This window comes from Callithrix jacchus, chromosome 10 (assembly GCF_049354715.1).
Source record: "Callithrix jacchus isolate 240 chromosome 10, calJac240_pri, whole genome shotgun sequence".
NCBI classification, from domain to species: domain Eukaryota; kingdom Metazoa; phylum Chordata; class Mammalia; order Primates; family Cebidae; genus Callithrix; species Callithrix jacchus.
The window spans coordinates 64,193,069-64,212,732 of record NC_133511.1 but is presented as its reverse complement, the minus strand read 5'-3'; the positions used below and the strand labels follow the sequence as shown (position 1 = coordinate 64,212,732).

At 54.4% G+C, this 19,664-nt stretch overlaps 1 protein-coding gene across 4 annotated transcripts; it reads left to right on the top strand.

Moving 5' to 3' along the window:
* Positions 1-2,648: 2,648 nt before the first annotated feature.
* On the top strand, positions 2,649-17,502 carry TSKU (tsukushi, small leucine rich proteoglycan). Of its 4 annotated transcripts, none has more exons than XM_009007392.6 (4): positions 2,649-2,696; positions 6,545-6,673; positions 7,434-7,586; positions 14,965-17,502. In XM_009007392.6, the coding sequence occupies exons 3-4, from the start codon at positions 7,514-7,516 to the stop codon at positions 16,047-16,049; spliced, it is 1,158 nt and encodes a 385-aa protein (XP_009005640.1). In that variant the 5' UTR covers positions 2,649-2,696; positions 6,545-6,673; positions 7,434-7,513; the 3' UTR covers positions 16,050-17,502. The 4 variants fall into 4 exon arrangements, with proteins under 4 accessions (XP_009005640.1, XP_035121248.1, XP_054097873.1 ...); XM_035265357.3 differs by having other exon boundaries at positions 2,649-6,264; XM_054241898.2 differs by lacking the exon at positions 7,434-7,586.
* Positions 17,503-19,664: the final 2,162 nt, after the last annotated feature.

Sequence of the window (19,664 nt, the reverse complement as noted above, 5' to 3'; positions counted from 1 at the left end):
GGGTGGCCAGAACTGATGCTGGAGAGTTAAGGTGAGGTGGGGGCATATCACATAGGCCTGGAATGCCATGCCAACCAAATTAACTGTTGCCATTGAAAGGCTTTAAGCAGGCAAGTGTCATGACCCATTTTGCAGATTAGCAGTTTAGAAAGGGCACTCTTGTTAGAATGTGGGAAGCAGGCAGAAGAAGAAAGTCTAGAGGCACAGAGATTCTCAACTGAAGGCACAGTGGGGTAAAGTTCATGGAGATCCCCCAGCTGAAGCCCAGAGGGCCACCTCCTCCTAAGGGGAGATCAAGGGAAATGATGAATGTGGAAGTATTCAGAAACTGCTGCCAGCTATCAGCAGTTGTGAAGGGTTGTTGATCACTTTTATGTTAAATGTAAGGGCTGGAACCTCCAGCCGGCTGGCTAGATCCTGCACACACAGTGCAGTGGGAGTTAGCATCCCTGAGTTCCTGGGAAATTGAGTCCTTTCATCTCCAGGTCTCAGATGCTGAATTTGAGACTCACTAAACAATTCCACATGGAGCGGAGGATGGAAATCCTTCATTTAGAGCAAGGTGGAGATGCCATTCCTTCAAAAGAATATCCCTATGGGAGGGGTGGAAGCAGCAAGAATACAAGCTAGACAAGCCAGAGAGTCCGGAGGTCATTCCCGGGCACCCTCCCCTCCCAAGCCTGCTGGGCTTTCTAACTTCTACCCCAATTCCTGATGGAAGACCTTTAGCAGCCACACAAAGAAGCTTCCTGTGAGCCAGAATAATGCTTCACCTAAATTACCTTGTTTATTCCTCACAACACCCTCTTCTACAGTTGCAGAAACTGAGTCTCAGAGAGGTCAGGTAACTTGCCTAAAGTTACCCAGAGCTGGTAAGTGGCAGGGCTGGAACCTGAATCCTGTCCAAGCTTGGCACGCACTGGATGCTGATTGCAGGTCTCTCTTCCAGCAAGGGGGAGGGGGGTGGGGCGGGGAGACTTTAGAGAGGGGAGGGAATGGGAGGGTGGGAAATAGGAGGAGTCTGGCCCCTCCCTATAGGCCCCAGAGTGTGCGGAGTGGAGTCCCTGCAGCCCTTTTAAGCCCAACAGTGAGAAAGACACTGGATACCAAATGGCACATGATGCTATCCCAAAGACTCACGAGGAGTCTGAGCTGGATGATCACAGCAGGCCTCCTAGTTGTAGAAGCTGGGATTCTAATCAGGAGAGGACGATGAATGGAGAGGAGAGAGGGGAGCTCTCCCTGCCTCCACACAGTTGAGACCGGACTCCCAGCCTTTTCTCTGCACCTCCCTAACCGGCAGGGTCCACAGGTCTCAGCCCAAGGGCATTTCCAAGACCATAAAATGGCTCTGAGTGCAGGCAGGACCTGTAAGACCAGTTTGTTTTCTGGGCAGCAGATTTGATTTTGCTGCCCTGAGGCCTGGGGTAGTGGCCTATACTCCTACCTCACCATTTCCCTAGTGTTTTCCTTCTTCCTAAGGTACACAAGTGTGCATGCACACACAGACCCAAGCAACTCCTTTTTTTCTATGAATAAGAAAAAGTAATAAGGAAAGAAAAAACAAACAGACGGGGTGTGTTGACAAGTCTGGGCCACTGCAGGGGGGGACATTGCCCAATCTCTGCACCCTGGGGCCCTCTCCAAAGTCTGGGAGAAGCTCCAGGGAGGTCCAGGGCCCAAGACCAAAGCCTCTATCAACTCCCCCACCTGTGAACTGCCCCTCGCAAGGTAGGCATTGTCTGGGTGTGTAGACTGGAAGCCACACACACACCCAACTTTCCCCTGCTAGGGAATGCATCCACCAAGTCATTTCTCCTGCAAACCCTCATTTTAAAGTGTCTTGGATGCTTTTCTGCCCTTTTTAGCATAAAGAGGGGTTAGAACCGAGGAGCTGCAGCAGGAGGAATAGACTGAATCTGCTGCCTACTCACTTGCCAGTTTCCCTTCTTAGAACTCTAACCAGAAGTCAATGGTTCGCTCCATAAAAGAAAAACTCAGATCTGTTGACTTTCTCTCTCCTCTCCTGCCAGCTTTTCTGCCCGATCCGGGCTCTCTCTTCTCTGTGGGTTCGTCTTTCACCAAGTCTTTCTCTGCTTCAGATTCTTGGTTTCTGGCTCACTGTCGTCCCTGAACCTCTTTCATTCTTTAAAAAAAAAAAATGGGGAGGGGCAGTGAACAAGCAAAGAGGAAGCCCTCACCCACCCACCCACCCAATCTCTTTCTTACTAGCAACTAATTCCCTCTTTTTCTCCACACACACGTACACGCGCGCACACACACAGGCACGTACTCCGGCGACCTCCAGATGTTCCCAACCGTGCGGCCATCTGCTTAGATTGCTGGGGCGCGCAGGGGGGAGGGGGCAAGGATCCGGGATGCAGGAAGCTGCGAGCAAAGCCGACTGGAGGGGGCGGGAGCTACGTACTTTTGAGACGCTCCCTAGGGTGGAACCCCGGCTCGGCGCGGACTCCGCGGGCGGGGCGCGCTCCGAGAAAGGCTGGCACTTTGGCGACATTCCCTGAGCCGCCCCGGGGCCGGACCGAGCCGCCACCCGGCGCCCGGCAGGGGGGAGCCCGGCTGCAGGCGGGGACCAGGGGGCGGGCCGCGCCAAGCGGAGAAAAGCGCTGGCCTGAGGGCCCGCGGCCGGGCCGCCAGGGTGAGCGTGCCGAGGCGGTGGCGGCGCCGGCTTCCAGGTGGGTGCGGGTTCCCCGGCGGGGAGGGAGTCCGCGCTGTGGGCGAAGGTCCCGAGCCTCGGACCCCGTCCTCGCCGCCCCTTTAGCGGGCGCGGGCGCCGGGCGCAGGGGCGGGGCTGGGTCCCGCCGAGGCCCCTCAACTTTCGCCGGACGCCTGGGGCTGGGCGGGAGCGGTGAACGCTGACCCAGGGGAGAGGGCGTTCGGGAGACAAAGGCTCCGCTCCTGGGCGGTGGGCGCGTGGGCCGGCGCCTTTGGGGTCTTTGTGCGGACACGTGCATCTCACATTTGTGGGTCTTTGTGGATTTGCGGTCGGGGACGTGCCGCTGCCGGTGCCTTTGTGTGTCCGTGGCTTTGAGTGGCTGCTTGGCGCCCGTGTCCACGTTTGCGGGCCTGCGTTTGGCTGAGGGTGTCAGTGGGCGCATCCCGTGTGTCCGCGTACGTGGTCGGTGCCTGCCGACGTGTCTGGGCTGAGTGTCCGCGGAGGGTGTGCGAGCCGAGAGCCTGACGCCGCCCCACCTCCCCGCTCCCCCGCTGTCCACCCGAGCCCCTGACTTGGCTCCAAACTTTTCTCCCGGTTCCTCGGGCAGCAGCCCCCGTCCTCCCTACCGCAGCTCGGCCGGGGGCGCAGGCAGGCCTCCCCTCCCCCTCCCCCTCTCCCTCTCCCTCTAGAGGTCCCACGACCGCGAGGGGCTGCGATGGGATTGGTGGTCCAGGGATCGGCAGCGCCTGGGGACTGGCCGGGCGGGGCCGGGGCTGGGCGGAGAGTGCGGACTCCCCTGCAGACCCCCGCGGGGAGGAGGAGGTGAGCGGTGGGTCTCGGGCTCCGGCTCGGGTTGAAGAGAGAAAGGGACTGGGCGGCTGGCGTTGCCCTCCCTGCACTTCTTGGAAAGAGTGTGACCCAGAGAGATATGTCTGTTAGTTGGGGAGGCCGGCCCCGCTTTGAGACCCGCTCTCCGTTTGCAGCCCACCCCCAGAGTAGGGGGACCAGCCCTCTGACGCGGTAGGTGAGAGGGCGACCGCCAGTCCAGATCCGGGCATGCACGTGGCTTCGGCTCGCAGGACCTGGAGCTGGGGGCAGTGGGAGCCTTGCACACTTAGGTTTCAACTGGGACGGCCACTAGCCCACTGTGCGGCGCTGGCAAGTTGCTCATCTTCGCAACGTCGCGGTCACTCTGGTACGGACAGGGCGAGAACTCCCTCGCGGCTCGGGGTGTGCGATGGGAATAACCAACGCTGCTGGAGCCGGGCGGAGAGCAGCACCCCCGCCCACACTTGGGCCAGCGAGGAGGTGACTCAGGACCTTCGATCCTTTTTTCATCCTTGGGCGCTCTGCCCTTCGGATAAGTCTAGACTTGCAGCGCAGGACTGACGGGAGAGGAGGGGCGGAGAGCGTCAGGAGCCTACTGAACTTTTGAGCCTAAGTTGCAGAGATAACCCTAAACACCCTTTTCCCCACCGCTCACTCCAGTCTTTAACCTAGAACTTTGTCGGATGCTGCAGACATGATGGGAGGGCACAGTCCGCTCACCTGGGAAAGCGAAACCTTGGGCATTTTCCTTTCCCTCTCTGGCCTCAGTTTCCCTTCTGGTAGGGGAGGTATTAATAGCCTCTCCTGTTCTGCTGACTGCTTCAGATCCCAGAACCTAGAAACACTTTGATGTTTAACCTACACCCCCATTCTGACCTGACCTATTCCGAGGCACTACTTTGCTTCCCAGGAAGGCTGCAAGGGCCATCAGCCACCAGCCTTCCACCTACCCTTCCTTCAACATCAGGTTGAAAGACAAAAGCTAATACATGAGTCAAAAATGGAGTGAAGGGAGGGAGGTTGACCTTTTCTCCTCTTACTTTTTAAATGACAGTTTGTGGATGGTAGAGTCCAAATTAGATTTCTTCTTAATCATAACTCCTGGGTCAACACAGGTGATGCACTTAAGACTTCTTGCATCCTTTTGAAGAGCAAAGCTGGCATGGGCACTAAGGATAATTCCTAAAGAGGGCTGGGTCCTCCCTGAAAGTCCCCTGGCGGAAACAAGCCCTAAGAGAGGTTCTGTGGGAATAACCCCGGAGGGAGGGGCCTGACCGGAGGTTACTCCTGCTCATGGTTTTGAAGTCAGTGGTACACAGGGGAGGCAGGAAGTGTCTCCCACAAGAGGAGCAGCATGTGCAGGACCTATGCATGAAAACAACACAGGTGGTCAGCATGGTGGACTGTCAGATGCAAGGTCTTGAGGGTGGTGAATTGGAATTGAACTTGAGGCTGGGAAGGAAGGCAGAGGCCAAATCACCAACGCCTTGAATGCCAAGCTGAGAAGCTATATTTGAGCCTGTAGGCCATGGAGAGCTCCTGGAGGGTTTAAACCCAGCAGGGTGGGGTTGGTAATTTATGAAACCCTTCTCTGGCTTGTGGGTGGTGCTGGAGGCTGGGAGACCAATCTGAAGGCCCAGTGCTCCAGCCTCTTAGAGTCAAAAGGACCTGGATTTTACTCTCACTCTGTTGCTTCCTACCTCTGTGGCCTGGGACAAATAACTTCCTTAAAATGTGAGGATACTAATTCCTGCTTCACTGATCTGGTGCATTAAATAAGATAATGAATTACATGTGCAAATAAATGAAAAGTGGTTTGTAGTGTGTATTACATTGTGCTGACATTTGTTGGATTGCACGGACAATAGAAGGCAGGGACAGCTTTGACTCTGGTCCTGAACCTGATTTCACCAGTGGTCAGAGCCCTAAGCATCCTGCAAGGTTGCACCAATTATGTTTCCCACAAAGCAGGAGGATGCTTTCTGTCCATGACATTTCATTCATCTGACTTCTCCCGTTCATGTGGCCAGGCCTCATGCAGGCAAAGAGGTAGACACAGATAGATAGATGGCCACAGAAGTGCCCCTTGACAGGGGCAGCCCAAGGGCCATGGGAGCTCACAGTGTGGGTAGCCTTTCCTAGATGAGGGGCAGATTGGACTGGGAAAACTTCACAGAGGATGGCTTTTTTAATCAAACATACGAGAGTTTGCTGGTAGACAGAAGGGTATCTTTGTTTTCATCAGAGGGAACAGCCTGTGCAAAAAGGCAGGTGGCACTAGAAGAGTCAGTCCTCTGGACTGGAAAGCTGTCTTCTGTGAGATGGGTTTAAAGAGGGAGCTGTGGTAGGGTCCCAGTCTTCTGTTGAGAAGTGCCTTCTGGTACCCAGCATGGCTGGCAGTTGGAAGCAGGGCCAGGAGTGAGGCTGTTGCAGCAGGCCTCCCGAGCCCGACCTGGACAGGTGGAGGACTGCCCAGCTTAGGGATGAGGGAGAGGGAAGACAGTGACCCCACCTGCCCAGGGGGAGCTACAGATTTGATGCTCAGCCCTCGTTCTGTCACAGGTAACTCAACAGCTTCTGCCTGCTCTGGCCTCTGTGATTTTTCCAGCTAACCCTTCCCAGTCTCTTGGGAGTGGCTGGTCAGCACCTTGTAGCCACATTGGGACCCTGGATGGTGCGGGAGAGAGGATCCAAGGCCTCTGGGATGAACTGTGGAATCCTCTCCATCTTCAGCCCCTGCCTTGCCTCAGAATTTGCGGGTATCACAGCTCCTTTTTTTACCCCCTGGTCCCTGAAATCACCCACCGGGGACAGGAAGCAACATTCAGTGAATACCAGTGTGTGCCAGGCTGGGTCTGGGTCTTGATTTTGCCTCATGTAATCATTACTGCGACCCATTGGGACCAGCACTAGGATTATCTCCATGTTACAAATGAGGACTTAGAGGGGTGAGGGCACAGGCAAGCCTGAGCAGTGAAGGCCCTGTAGGGTTGGAACCCAGACTGCCTAGCTACAAAACTCCTGTCCTCTGCCCCATAGCGCCTCCTCCTGTGTCCATGTACGCTGCCTCAGATTGATGAGAACTTGAAAATCTTCAGGAAGAAGACATTGGAAGGAGAAAATCGTATTGGGAACCTTGCCCATCTCCCTGTAGATTATTCTCCTGGGGTAAGTTGCTAGGCTTACAGATCCCTGGGATCATGTCATGGAGGAGGCCAGGTACTGAATGTCAGAATACCTGGGTCCTGGGTCCAGCCCCAGTCCTCTCTGGCTATGCGACTCTGGACGGATCACAGAACCTCTCAGGGCTTCTTGACACAGCTCTGGGCTTACAAACCTCTCTGGGCTTCTTTACACGGCTGTGAAGTAGATATGATGCCATCTAACCTGCTGATCCTGCAGGGTGACTAAACAGATGGTAGTTGAGGAAGCAAGGGAGAGAGTGAGAGGTGTCCTTTGGTGGGGTGGCAGTATTCTAGGTGCCTGGTGCATCTTTACAAGGTGTCTGCTCTGTACCAGGCTCAGTGCTCAGCTCCAAGGGCATAAAATGGTACCTAATCCCATCCCTGCCCACAGTAGTTCAGACAAGTAAACATGTATATACAGTCCAGCATGACCAGGTCTAAGCTGTCTTGCACATGTACTCATTTGTAAGTTAAGGCAGAGTGGATTTGGAGCTAAGTCATCTGGGGTTGAGTCCTGGGTCCTCTCCTTCCCAGCTGAATAACATCCATTTCCTGGTCTGCAAAGTAGGGATGTAATCCCCAGAGTCAAGGCCGTGGTGAGGCAGAAGTGAGATGCTGGAGGAGAGCACATGGTAGGCTGCTGTGTTTGTCCAGATGTGCTGCATTAGTGGGTCTGTTGCAAGAGCTGGCCCTTGGGGCTCCAGGAGTTTGGCTTTGAAATTCTTTCTGCCTTGCGTTTCCAGAGCTGACAAAGTGGTTGGAGGGCAGGACGTTTCTGAACCGTCCACCTGGGGATTTCCTTGGCATCAGCCTGAGTGAGCTCATGACTGAGGGGAGTGGAGTGAGAGGCAGTGTGGCATTGAGGAACAGCTGGTCGAGACAAAGGCCGGTCTCAGGTGGGTTCTGGGGCCCTGAGCCAACAGCACCCTGTGGAAGTTGTCGAGGGTGGCAGAGGGAGCTGGAAGATGTTACAGACCAGAGATGCCGTAGTGCAGCACCAGGGGCAGGCAGCCGGGGCCAGGTGGGTTCAAACTTGAACCCAACACCCAGAACACTCTCCTTGGAGAAGAGAGTTCAAAGCTTTACCAGCAGACACCAGGGAAGTGCCTAGAGAATGTTAGCACAGGCAGTCTTGGACCTGCTGCGCTCCTGGCGCTGCACTGGAAACTTGAGTGGGGAGGAACATGAAGAATCACATGACGACTGCCTTCAGAAAGCTTAGCAAATCACTGTCACTGTCTGCCATACGTTGAGTACTAGTATGGCAGATAGTGAGTGGAATCCTTGCCATTCTGTCCTTTATTCCTTTCAACAGCCCTGTGTTCTTAGCCCTGTTGAGGACCCTCGGAGCAGGTCACAGACTTACCCTAGTAGGTACAGAGTTAGGTTCACACCTGGTCTGGGTCTTGCAGTTGACCCGTTCATCCTGCTCTTCCTCCACACACCCTCGAGGCCTGGCCGTGATCCCAGGTCAGGGAAAGAACACACAGGTGAAGTAGGCAGGGCACTGCCCCAAGCTGCCCACATATCAAGTAGGAAAACAGCAGGTAACTCACGGCAGAGAATTTACTGAAGGAGGCCTGTGGCTAGCCTGTGGGGTGAGAGGCCAGGAGCGAGGGTGGCCCAGGGCCCAAGTGGACAAAACAGGCTTTGTTCTGCTGGGAGCAGGCCAGGGGTAGGCGGGATGGATGCATGCAGTTCTGGCAGTCATGTGAGGCATCAGGTCCCAGGTCCTGGGCCCTGCTCTGTCATTCCTTGCTATCACTGCCATTCCTTGCTGTCACTGCCCCTATCTGGGCCCTAGTTGCCCATGATTCCTAAAGGGCCTTCTAGCTCCCAGACCCTGGAATTCTCCAAGTTTGGAGATTTGTTAGCAGAGCCTGAGAGTTGTTCAGAGTCCATTAAGGTGAAGGCTGTTCCCATTCTGGCTATCAAGGAGACTTTCAAATCTAGATGGGGGGCTGGGGACAGCAAGGAATGGCAGTAGGAAGGGGAAAAGAAGGTGGTGACAGCTTGAAGGTGCCTCGTGCATGGGAGAACTTGATTTCTGTGGGTAAAAAGCAGAACCCAAGAGGTTTCTGATGAGGGGAGTGATGTGGCCAAAGCTGTGTGAGAGGTGACTCATAGCAGTGTGTATGGTGTCACCTGGGGAGACCTGCCTGAGGCCATACCATTTCCTCTTTGTCCTTGCAGGCCATCAGCAAACCTAGAGTCACTGTGGACCTGGCCCTGTGGGCCCAACAATGCATGATTCATGGTCCCTGCACTGGAAGGCCTTATAGTATATCCCCCAAATCACATGGATGCAGTTTCTAAGCCCTTGTTTTCCTGTTCTTGTGTTATATAACCTGGTCAATCAGTGGATATCTTTTATCTTCAGGTCAGGGTTTGGAAAAAAGTGTTGAATCTTGGCCCAAAGATCCCTTTCTCCTTCAGCCTTCTTTGGTGGCTACCTGTCTTCGTTTCTCTTTCTCCTCGGGGTAGTTACAGTACGGGTCCCAGAGGGAGCCAGTGTGAATACTGTTACACAGATCAGATAACCAAGGCTCAAAGAAATAGAGAAAACAGGGAAAGTCGCACAGATAGTGGCAGCCCTGGGACTAGAGCCCCAGTCTCCTGGGTCCAAAGCTGGTGTTAGTCATCTTGTTTTAAGTTGGCCTTCTGTTCTCATTGCTGATCTGTAAGCCCTATGAGGACAGGGACCCTATTATCTATCCCAACCCCACACACACTCCCTTCTGGCCTAGCCTAGTGCTTTGAATATACTTAGTAGAAATTTAGTCCATGCTTTTGTTAAACTTTAAAATCCTGCAACTCTGGACTTGGATTATCTAAACTGAACCTCTTATTGTGAAGCTGGAGAAACTGAGGTACAGAAAGGGGAAGAGACTTGTCCAGAGATGAGATGAGGACAGTCCATGGCAGAGCAGGCACTGAAACCTAGGGCTCCTGACAGTCCTACAGGACTTCTCTCATCACCATGCACAGTTGCCCTGTCACCTCCCTGTCAGTGCTCCAGAGTGTAGGGAGGGAGGTAATGCACCTCCCTGTCAGTGCTCCAGAGTGTAGGGAGGGAGGTAGTGGGTGACTGTTGGGGGCGGGGGGCTTCGTCTACCATTGGCTGCACATCTGTTAGTGTCCTGGAGCTGTGCTAGGCATTTCACACTAGTGATCTCTAGCTCTTGCTGCAACTGCTTGAGGAAGGGATTGTTAACTCCATGTTAACTCCCCATGACATCTGATGTGAATTGGCTGTGCCCCCACCCAAATCTCAACTTGAATTGTATCTCCCAGAATTCCCATGTGTTGTGGGAGGGACCCAGTGGGAGGTAATTGAATGGAGGAAGCTTTTGCTTCCTCCTCATTCTCTCCTGCCATGACCATTTAAGAAGTACCTTTTGCCCTCCACCATGATTGTGAGATCTTCTCCAACCACATAGAACTGTTAAGTCCAATTAAATCTTTCTATTATCTATTGCCCAGTCTCAGGTATGTTTTTATCAGTAGCATGAAAATGGACTAATACAGTAAATTGGTACCAGTAGATTGGGGCATTTCTGAAAAGATACCTGAAAATCTGGAAGCGACTTTGGAACTGGGTAACAGGCAGAGGTTGAAACCGTTTGGAGGGCTCAGAAGAAGATAGGAAAATGTGGGAAAGTTTGGAACTTCCTAGAGACTTGTCAAATGGCTTTGCCCAAAATGCTGACAGCAATGTGGACAATAAAGTCCGGGCTGAGGTGGTCTCAGATGGAAATGCGGAACTTGTTGGGGACTGGAACAAAGGTGACTCTTGTTATGTTTTACCAAAGAGACTGTCAGCAATTTGCCTCTGCCCTAGAGATTTATGGAACTTTGAACTTGAGAGAGATGATTTAGGGTATCTGGTGGAAGAAATTTCTAAGTAGCAAAGCATTCAAGATGTGACCTGGGTGCTGTTAAAAGCATTCTGTTTTATAAGGGAAGCAGAGCATAAAAGTTTGGAAAATATGCAGCTTGACTATGCATTAGAGAAGAAAGTCAAGTTTTCTGAGGAGACATTTAAGTCAGCTGCAGGAATTTGCATAAGTCACAAGGAGCTGAGTGTTAATTCCCAAGACAATGGGGAAAATGTCTCCAGGGCATGTCGGAGTTCTTCAGGGCAGCCTTTCTCATCACAGGCCTGGAGGCGTAGGAGGAAAAAATGGTTTCACGGGCCTGGCCCAGGGTCTCAATGCTGCGTGCAGCCTAGGGACTTGGTGTCCTGCATCCGAGATGTTCCAGCCATGACTAAAAGGGACCAAGGTACAGCTCAGGCCATAGCTTCAGAGAGTGCAAGCCCCAAGCCTTGGCAGGTTCTAGAATCATCATTCACTGGCCCTGGGCAGGTGACCCAGTCTCTGAGCATCCACAGAAGGGGATAATTGTTCATTTTACAAAATCCAAAGTGTAGCTTTTGTTCATTTTACCAAACCCAAACCAAAGCTCAGTACCACTTGGCAGTTTTCATGTCGTGTTGAGCCTGTGGGTGCACAGAAGTCAAGAATCGAGGTTTAGGAACCTCTGCCTAGATTTCAGCAGATGTATGGAAATGCCTGGATGCCCAGGCAAAAGTTTGCTGCAGGGGTGGGGCCCTCATGGAGAACCTCTGCTAGGGCACTGCAGAAGGGCTATGTGGGGTCAGAGTCCCTATTGGGGCACTGCCTAGTGGAGCTATGAGAAGAGGAAAACCATCATCCAGACCCCAGAATGGCAGATACACCAACAGCTCACACCCTGTGCCTGGAAAAGCTGCAGACACTCAACACCAGCCCGTGAAAGCAGCCAGGAGGGAGGCTGTACCCTGCAAAGCCAAGAGGGCAGAGCTGCCCAAGACCATGGGAACCCACCTCTTGCATCAGCGTGACCCAGATGTAAGACATGGAGTCAAAGGAGATCATTTTAGAACTTTAAGATTGGACTGCCCTGCTGGGTTTTGGACTTATTGGGGACCGTAGCCCCTTTGTTTTGGCTAATTTCTTCCATTTGGAACACCTGTATTTACCCAATGCCTGTACCCCCATTGTATCTAGGAAGTAACTAACTTGCTTTTGATTTTACAGGCTCATAGGCAGAAGGGCCTTGTCTCAGATGAGATATTGGACTGTGGGCTTTGGGTTAATGCTGAAATGAGTTAAGACTTTGGGGGACTGATGGGAAGGCATGATTGGTTTTGAAATGTGAGGACATGAGATTTGGGAGGGAACATGGGTGAGATGATATGGTTTGACTGTGCCCCTACCCAAATCTCAACTTGAATTGTATCTTCCAGAATTCCCATGTGTTGTTGGAGGGGCCCAGGGGGAGGTAATTGAACCATAGGGGGCCAGTCTTTCCCAAGCTATTCTCATGATAGTAAGTCTCACGAGATTGGATGGGTTTATCAGGGGTTTCTTTTGCTTCCTCCTCATTCTCTCTTGCTGCCGCCATGTAAGAAGTGCCTTTCGCCCTCTGCCACGATTGTTAGACTTTTCACAGCCATGTGGAACTGTAAGTCCAATGAAACCTCTTTCTTTTGTAAATTGCCCAGTCTTGGGTATGGCTTTATCAGCAGTGTGAAAACAGACTAATACAACTTTCCAGAATTGCACAGTGTAACAAGTCACTCCTGCTAAGGATGGTCAGCCACCTTCCTTTTCCAATCCTCAGTTCCTCTGCCGTCACATGGAGATGAGACTGCTGGCTTACAGAGTGACTGTGCAGACTGAATGAAAGCATGTGTGTCCAGCACTAGCAGAGAATGAGGGCTGGCCCTGACTGTCACTGTCGGCACTTCCCACTGCGAATGCCCAGCCCTGGCCCAGCACAGAGTAGGGACCCTGGGAGAGGTGTCCACTGTACAGGGCTGAGCAGGGAGTCTAGTCCAGTGCCCTGGGAGCATCTGCAGGCAGTTACCTAGGTAACTCCTGCCTCTTTACTACCATTGCCTCAGTTCCGTATCTTCTGGCCACTTGGTGACAACTGCCCTATGCATGTGTACAGCCCTTCACAGTTTACAGTGAGGGCTAATCAACTTAGGTGAAGAGGGCAGGGTTGAAATTGCCACCCTGTATTGCAGAGGATGAGGCTGAGGCCTAAAAGGGGCAGCAAGAGGTCCCCTCTGGCGGGTCAGCATTTGGGCTGTATTTGAGCTGCTGGTTACATAAGTGGGAGCTCATAAGAGGCCGTTTGGCATTTCACAGACCCCTTGTATAATCACCTCTGGGAATCAAAGGGTAATCTCGGGGCCTTTGTGGTGTTTGTTTAAACCCCAGGAAGGGTGGGTATGAGCAGATCAGCTTAGCAGGGGAGGTGGGGCCTTTGGTGGTAATGAGCCCTGCGGTGAGGAACTCACCCAGGGGAACAAAGGGGGCCTGAAGCAACTTAATATTTTCCTTTTGGTTCCAGACATTGGAACACTCTGTCCTGCCTCAGCTGGGACCATGCCCAGGATGCACCTGGGCTGGATTTAATCCTCAAATTGGCCTCTACAAAAGAAAGGGGTGGAAGAGGAGGGGCCCACATGGGGAGGGGGGCAGGGGAGAAGAGCACCACTTTTCCCTGCCCCTGGGCAAAGCCAGAGTGCAGATCAAGTGGCTAGCCCTTTAAAGTTTCATGCAGGGCTGGTAATACAATCCTGCTGCTCCCTCCCTACCCACCCTCCATTCTGGAAGGTGGGCAGGTCCCTGGCCCATCTCCTCCCCCTCTCCCACCTGCTTCCTGAAGGCCAGAGAAAGGGATGGGCAGGAGGACAGGGCCACCCAGATGAAGAGCCCTGCTGGAAGGAAGCTTAGTGCCTTCTGTTTCCCAGGCTGCAGGCTGCCTTGCAGGGCAGGGGTCACCACAGACTATCCAATTGGTCCACTTAGACTCTCCCACTGCCCAACTCGTCCTCATGCTGGCACCACTGAGCACAACCATGCCAGGAACTACAGTGGATGTGAACACAGCCTTTGAATCCAACAGCTGTGGGTGGCATGACCATTAGATGTGACAACATATATGTAGTTCCTGGCATCTGTGGCCGCCACCATTGTAATTGTACAGAGGGAAACAGATCTGGGGAGGGGAAGTGGCTAGTATGTGTCAGTGGGAAAAGCCCCTCTTGCCTCTCCACGAGCTACTTTTCCAGTCCCACTGGAGGCAACGCATGTGAATAGAGGAATTGGAGTGTGCCAGGCCTGGGTCCCATTCCTGCCCTGCATTTTACTAGTTTGGGGTAAAGCCCTTTTTCTCTCTGAGCCTCTGTTTCTTCATCTGCATGAGAGAAACAGCCTGCCTGCCTGCCTAAGGTTAATTGAAGCACCAGAGAGGTGTAGTAGCTTGATCTGGTATGGGCAAGGGGCAAGCTAAGGGGGAAAGGGGCTCGGGACAGGTGTCCCCAAAACCCATCTGGGAGTCTTAGATGCCCGGGTTGGATACCAGGGTGCCCAATGGGAAGGGAAGATCCTGCCTCTGGACAACAGGCTAGGGGGATGGGGCAGGTGGAGTAAGGGTGCAGGGGGGCAGTCATTGCAGGCCCCATTGCAGGGAGAGAGCCTTGGTCTTGAAGGGTGGAGTGTGGGTCTCAGGCCTGGCTCAGCCGTGGCCAGACCACAACAGTGGGTCATGCTTTCTCTGTCATTATCCCCTTGAGTGCCACTGCACTCAGCTGTGTGGCTATGCAAAAATATCTTAACCCAAGGCCCAGTCCCTCTTGGTAAAACAGAGAGAGAATTTTCTTCCTGGCAAGGTGGTTGTGAGGGTCAGATGCACCCGTGATGTGGGGGCAGCCAGAACAGCGGCTGATGTGTAACACTTGCTCAGCAGAGAATGGGGCACCCTGGGCACACCCTACCCTCAGCCCTGTGGATAAACCCCTCCCCCGGGGCTGGGTCTAAACCAACCCAGAGACTCTGGACTGTCAGAGCTGGAGAGGCCAGCCTGAAAAACCATCTAGACCAGTGGGTTTCATACTGGGTTCCTAACACCCTAGGCAGGGATAGTGGGCAGAAGTGGAGAGCTGTAGGTCCTCCTCACTTCAGCCAGACCAGGCCTGCCTTCATCTGCTGCTTCTAGTTGAAAATTCACCACCTGGCCTCACTCTCATTACCAGATGGAGAGGCAGAGGCCAGAGAGGCACAGGGACTAGGAATTCTGGGGAGGAGTGTTCAGGAAGCATTCCAGGAGGTCAGGGACTGTGACACCTTCCAGCAGTGTCTAGACTGGGCTCATGTCCCGTAAGGTAGGTTTAGACTTTCTGGTGCATTCAGTCCTCACTTGTGGCTCTCTTTCTAGCCCCCACCATGCCGTGGCCCCTGCTGCTGCTGCTGCTGCTGCTGCTACTGGCCATGGGCAGGGCCCAGACAACACGGCCATGCTTCCCTGGGTGCCAGTGCGAGGTGGAGACCTTCGGCCTTTTTGACAGCTTCAGCCTGACTCGGGTGGATTGCAGCGGGCTGGGCCCCCACATCGTGCCGGTGCCCATTCCTCTGGATACAGCCCACCTGGACCTGTCCTCTAACCGGCTGGAGATGGTGAATGAGTCAGTGTTGGCGGGGCCGGGCTACACGACGCTGGCTGGCCTGGATCTCAGCCACAACCTGCTCACCAGCATCTCACCCACTGCCTTCTCCCGCCTTCGCTACCTGGAGTCACTGGACCTCAGTCACAATGGCCTGACGGCCCTGCCAGCCGAGAGCTTCACCAGTTCACCCCTGAGCGACGTGAACCTTAGCCACAACTGGCTCCAGGAGGTCTCAGTGTCCGCCTTCACGACCCACAGTCAGGGCCGGGCACTACATGTGGACCTCTCCCACAACCTCATTCACCGCCTCGTGCCCCACCCCAGGAGTGCTGGCCTGCCCATGCCTACCATTCAGAGCCTGAACCTGTCCTGGAACCGGCTCCATGCTGTGCCTGACCTCCGAGACTTGCCCCTGCGCTACCTGAGCCTGGATGGGAACCCTCTGGCTGTCCTTGGTCCGGGTGCCTTTGCAGGGCTGGCAGGCCTTACACACCTGTCTCTGGCCAGCCTGCAGGGGCTCCCCGAGCTGGCGCCCTATGGCTTCCGGGAGCTTCCGGGCCTGCAGGTCCTGGACCTGTCAGGCAACCCCAAGCTCAACTGGGCAGGAGCTGAGGTGTTCTCAGGCCTGGGCTCCCTGCAGGAGCTGGATCTTTCAGATACAAACCTGGTCCCCCTGCCCGAGGTGCTGCTCCTCCGCCTCCCGGCACTGCAGAGCATCAGTGTGAGCCAGGATGTGCGGTGCCGGCGCGTGGTGCGGGAGGGCGTCTACCCCCGGAGGCCTGGCTCCAGCCCCAAGGTGGCCCTGCACTGCGTAGACACCCGAGAATCTGCTGCCAAGGGCCCCAACATCTTGTGACGAATGGTGTGGCCCGGGGCCACATAACAGACTGCTGTCCTGGGCTGCCTCAGGTCCCGAGTAACTTATGTTCAACGTGCCGACACCAGTTGGGGAGCCCACAGGCCTATGTGGTGGCATCACTGCAGGAGTCATGGACCGAGGAGAGGCTTTGGACCTAGGACTCACACCCAGGAGCAAAGTCTCACCCCTTTGTCTACATTGCTCCCCCAAACCATGAGCAGAGGGACTTCAATGCCAAACCAGACTCTGGTCCCCTCCTGCTTCCCCCCACTTATCCCCCAAGTGCCTTCCCTCATGCCTGGGCCGGCCTGACCCTTGACAGGCAGAGGGTGGGTAAGACCCTTCACTGCAGGGCAGAGTACAGGTCCACTGGGCTGAGTGTCCCCCTGGGCTCATGGCCCGGTCACTCAGGGGCATGAGTTTCTTTTCTGACACAGTCCTTTCTTTGCCATGGGCCCCTCATGAGGCCCACTTCATCCTTTTCTATTTCCCTGGAACATTATGGTAGAAGAAATTGCAAAGAATCAAGTCCACCCTCCTCATGTGCCAGATGGGGAAACTGAGGCCTCGAGAAGGAAAAAGTCTAATCTGAGTTCCTGTGGGGCAGTGGCATGACTGGAGCCCAGCTTCCTTCCTCCCAGTCCCAGCCCATTGCACTTTCTTGTCTCCTCTAATAAGCCCTTCCATTCTCACCTGGGCTCCTCTTGCTGCCCTTTCCCTTTCTCCATTAGCCCAGGAGTAGCAGCAGCAGGACAGGCAAGAGCCCCACAAGTGGGACTCTGGGCCTGGCGACCAGCTGTGTGGCATGGGCTAAGTCACTCTCCTTTGGTGCCTCTGGTAGCTTAGGGCACATCGAATCCAGCCTAGCCAGTTTCTCACCCTGGATTGGGGTCCCCCAGCATCCAGACTGGAAACCTACCCATTTTCCCAAGTATCCTCAAGATGCTCCCCCAAGGAGCTGCTGCAGTTCCGGAGAGTACCTTGCCAGGAGCTTGGAGGGGCCTCCTGGATTCAGTCCCCACTGGTGAAAGCCCTTCTCACCCTCCCAGGAATGCCGTGAAAGGAGGCAGGGTCTCCCCGACCCATGTTCTCTACCCCCAGGGTAGCATCTCAGCTTTCCAGCCCTGGGCTCTTTGCTTAGTCTTCATTTTATAAAAGTTGTTGCCTTTTTAATGGACTGTCACTTTCAACCCACATCCCCCACCCCTGCTGGCAGGGGATGGAGACATGTCATTTGTAAAAGAAGAACAAGGTTGCATTTGTTCAATTTTGTAATATTGTCCTGGGCCTGTGTTGGTGGTGTTGGGGAAAGCTGGACATCAGTAGCCTCGTAGGCATCAGGGGCTGGCCCCACAGAGACCCCACAGGGCAGTGAGCTCTGTCTTCTCCCACCTGCCTAGCCCAGCATCTATCTGACTGGTCCTTGATTTAATAAACACTATAAAGAGTTCTTTGCTTCACTCAACTAGTGTCCACTGGCAATCCCTGGGCCAGGCTCTGGGACCACAAAGATGAATCAGGTTAGGCCCTGCCCTGGGCAGCTTGTTTTCCCTGAAAACTTTGATAATCTCAGGATCTGGGGAGTAAGGGGAGGTAAGGGAGGGAGTTCCTGCACCCTGCTCACCTCTCTCATCTCCCCCCTCCCTGTGCCACTGTTCCGGCCACCCCAACTCCAGCCATAGCCATAAGCTTGCCAGGCAGGCCCTTGTACCCCTGTTCTCTTGCTCAGGCGTTAGCATGGAGCCTTGTCCTGGCCCTCACCCCTGTCTCTCAGCCTCCTTCCCATCCAGTAGACCTAGTTGCTGCCCGACCTCAGAGGCTTCCCTGGGCCCTTCCCCGTCCCTCCTCTGAGCAGCAGCAGTGTTTTGTTCTTCCCTGACATTTCAGCTGCTATGTTTCCCCAGCTCCTGTCTGCACACTTCCACTGACAGATCACGCTTGCAGCTCATCTGGGTGGCACCACTGTCACCAAGTTCCTCCTTCTAACTGGCCAGTCCACAGGGAATGTCTGCTGTCGTCACCTACGACAGGCTTTTCCTGATACGTCCTCTGTGCCCATAGGCACTGGTGGGGAGCTTGCCCATCTTGTAATCAGGCCTCCCCAGGGAGAAGTGTCAACCTAGGCTGGCACCCAGCACTCAAGGTGGGAAAGAGCTGAGGGTGGCCCCGGGCGGTGTCGGGGAGAGGGAGGTCAGCACTTCCAGGTGGCCATCTTGCGCCACGCACTGTAACTCGGTTCTCTAGGAATGTTCGTTTCTTCTTCATACAGTCCTGGGGAGGGAGAGATTTTCTATCTTCTCTTTGTTTCTTTTTCTTTCTTTCCTTTCTCCTTTTTTTTTTTTTCAGGGTCTAGCTCTGTCAGGCTGGAGGCTGGAGTGCAGTGGCACAATCTCGGCTCACTGCAGCCTCAACCTCCCAGCCCAAGCCATCTTCCCACCATAGCCTCCCGAGTACCTGGGACTAGAGGCACCACCATGCCCAGTTAATTTTTTAATTTTTAAATTATGTTGCCCAAGCTGCTCTTGGTCTTGAATTCCTGAGCTCAAGTGATCCTCCTGCCTCAGCCTCCCAAAGGGCTGGAATTACAGGCATGAACCATCGGGCGGGCATTGAGGGAGATATTTTCATCCCTATTTTCCAGGCTCAGAGAAGTAAAGTGAACTGGCCAAAATCACACAATTGGTTAGTGATGAACTCAAAATTTCAACCCTTTTCTGTGAATTCCAAAACGGATTCTTTGCACTAATTTTCGTGATTGCGTAAGACTCGAAGGTCCTCACCCGGGGCGTCAGGGTTCCTGGAGGGCGGAGTCCGGCAGGGCGAGGGTAGTCTCGCGGGCAGGGAGGGACTGGCCGCAGGAAGCAAACAGCGCAGCCCAATTTGGCCTCCAGCCGCCCTGGCCTGGCTCCAGGCTCCGCTGGGACCGGGGGTGTCTGGCTGTACGTGAGCACGAGGTGGCGCTGCGGGCCGGGAGCCTCCGCACGGCGAGCGAGGGGCCGCGCGGCCTCCTGGATCGCCGAGGTTGGCTGGGGTTTCCGCTCTCCTTCTGGCTGGCTGGAGGCCGGGGCTGCGGGTGCAGGTTCCCCACCGGGAAGGACGAGCCCAAACAGCTCGGTGGCATCCGCGCCTGTGCTTTCACTAGGCCTTCACCCTGCCCAGTTTTGCAGAGGAGGAAGCTGAGCTCGGGCGGAGGTGAGCTGCCCCAGAGTTGATTCCTGCAGAAGCTCCCTCTTTGCCTTCGCTGCCTTCCGCTCGCTTTGGCCCTGTCTTTAAGGCCTTTTGTTCCATGGCGCTCCCGCAAGGACTCCTTCCACAAGGGGCAAGCGGGGACTTAGGAAGACACTGACTCATTGGGTGAAAGTACCGTGAGCCCTGCCTGCATCTGAAGCCTCTCCAGTCCCAGGGAATGTGGAGAGGTGAGAACAAGCCGGACTGTGGGACCCGGGTCTCACCCTGACCTCCCTCTCCCCCACACTGCCCATAGGCTAATAGGACCATGCCCATCAATGTTGAGTGTTCCTTGTTGGCTAACGTTCACCAGGGTGCAAATGTCGGTTGATATCTAATGTTTATCATATGAATGACAGCTTCCACCAATGACCAATATTCCCA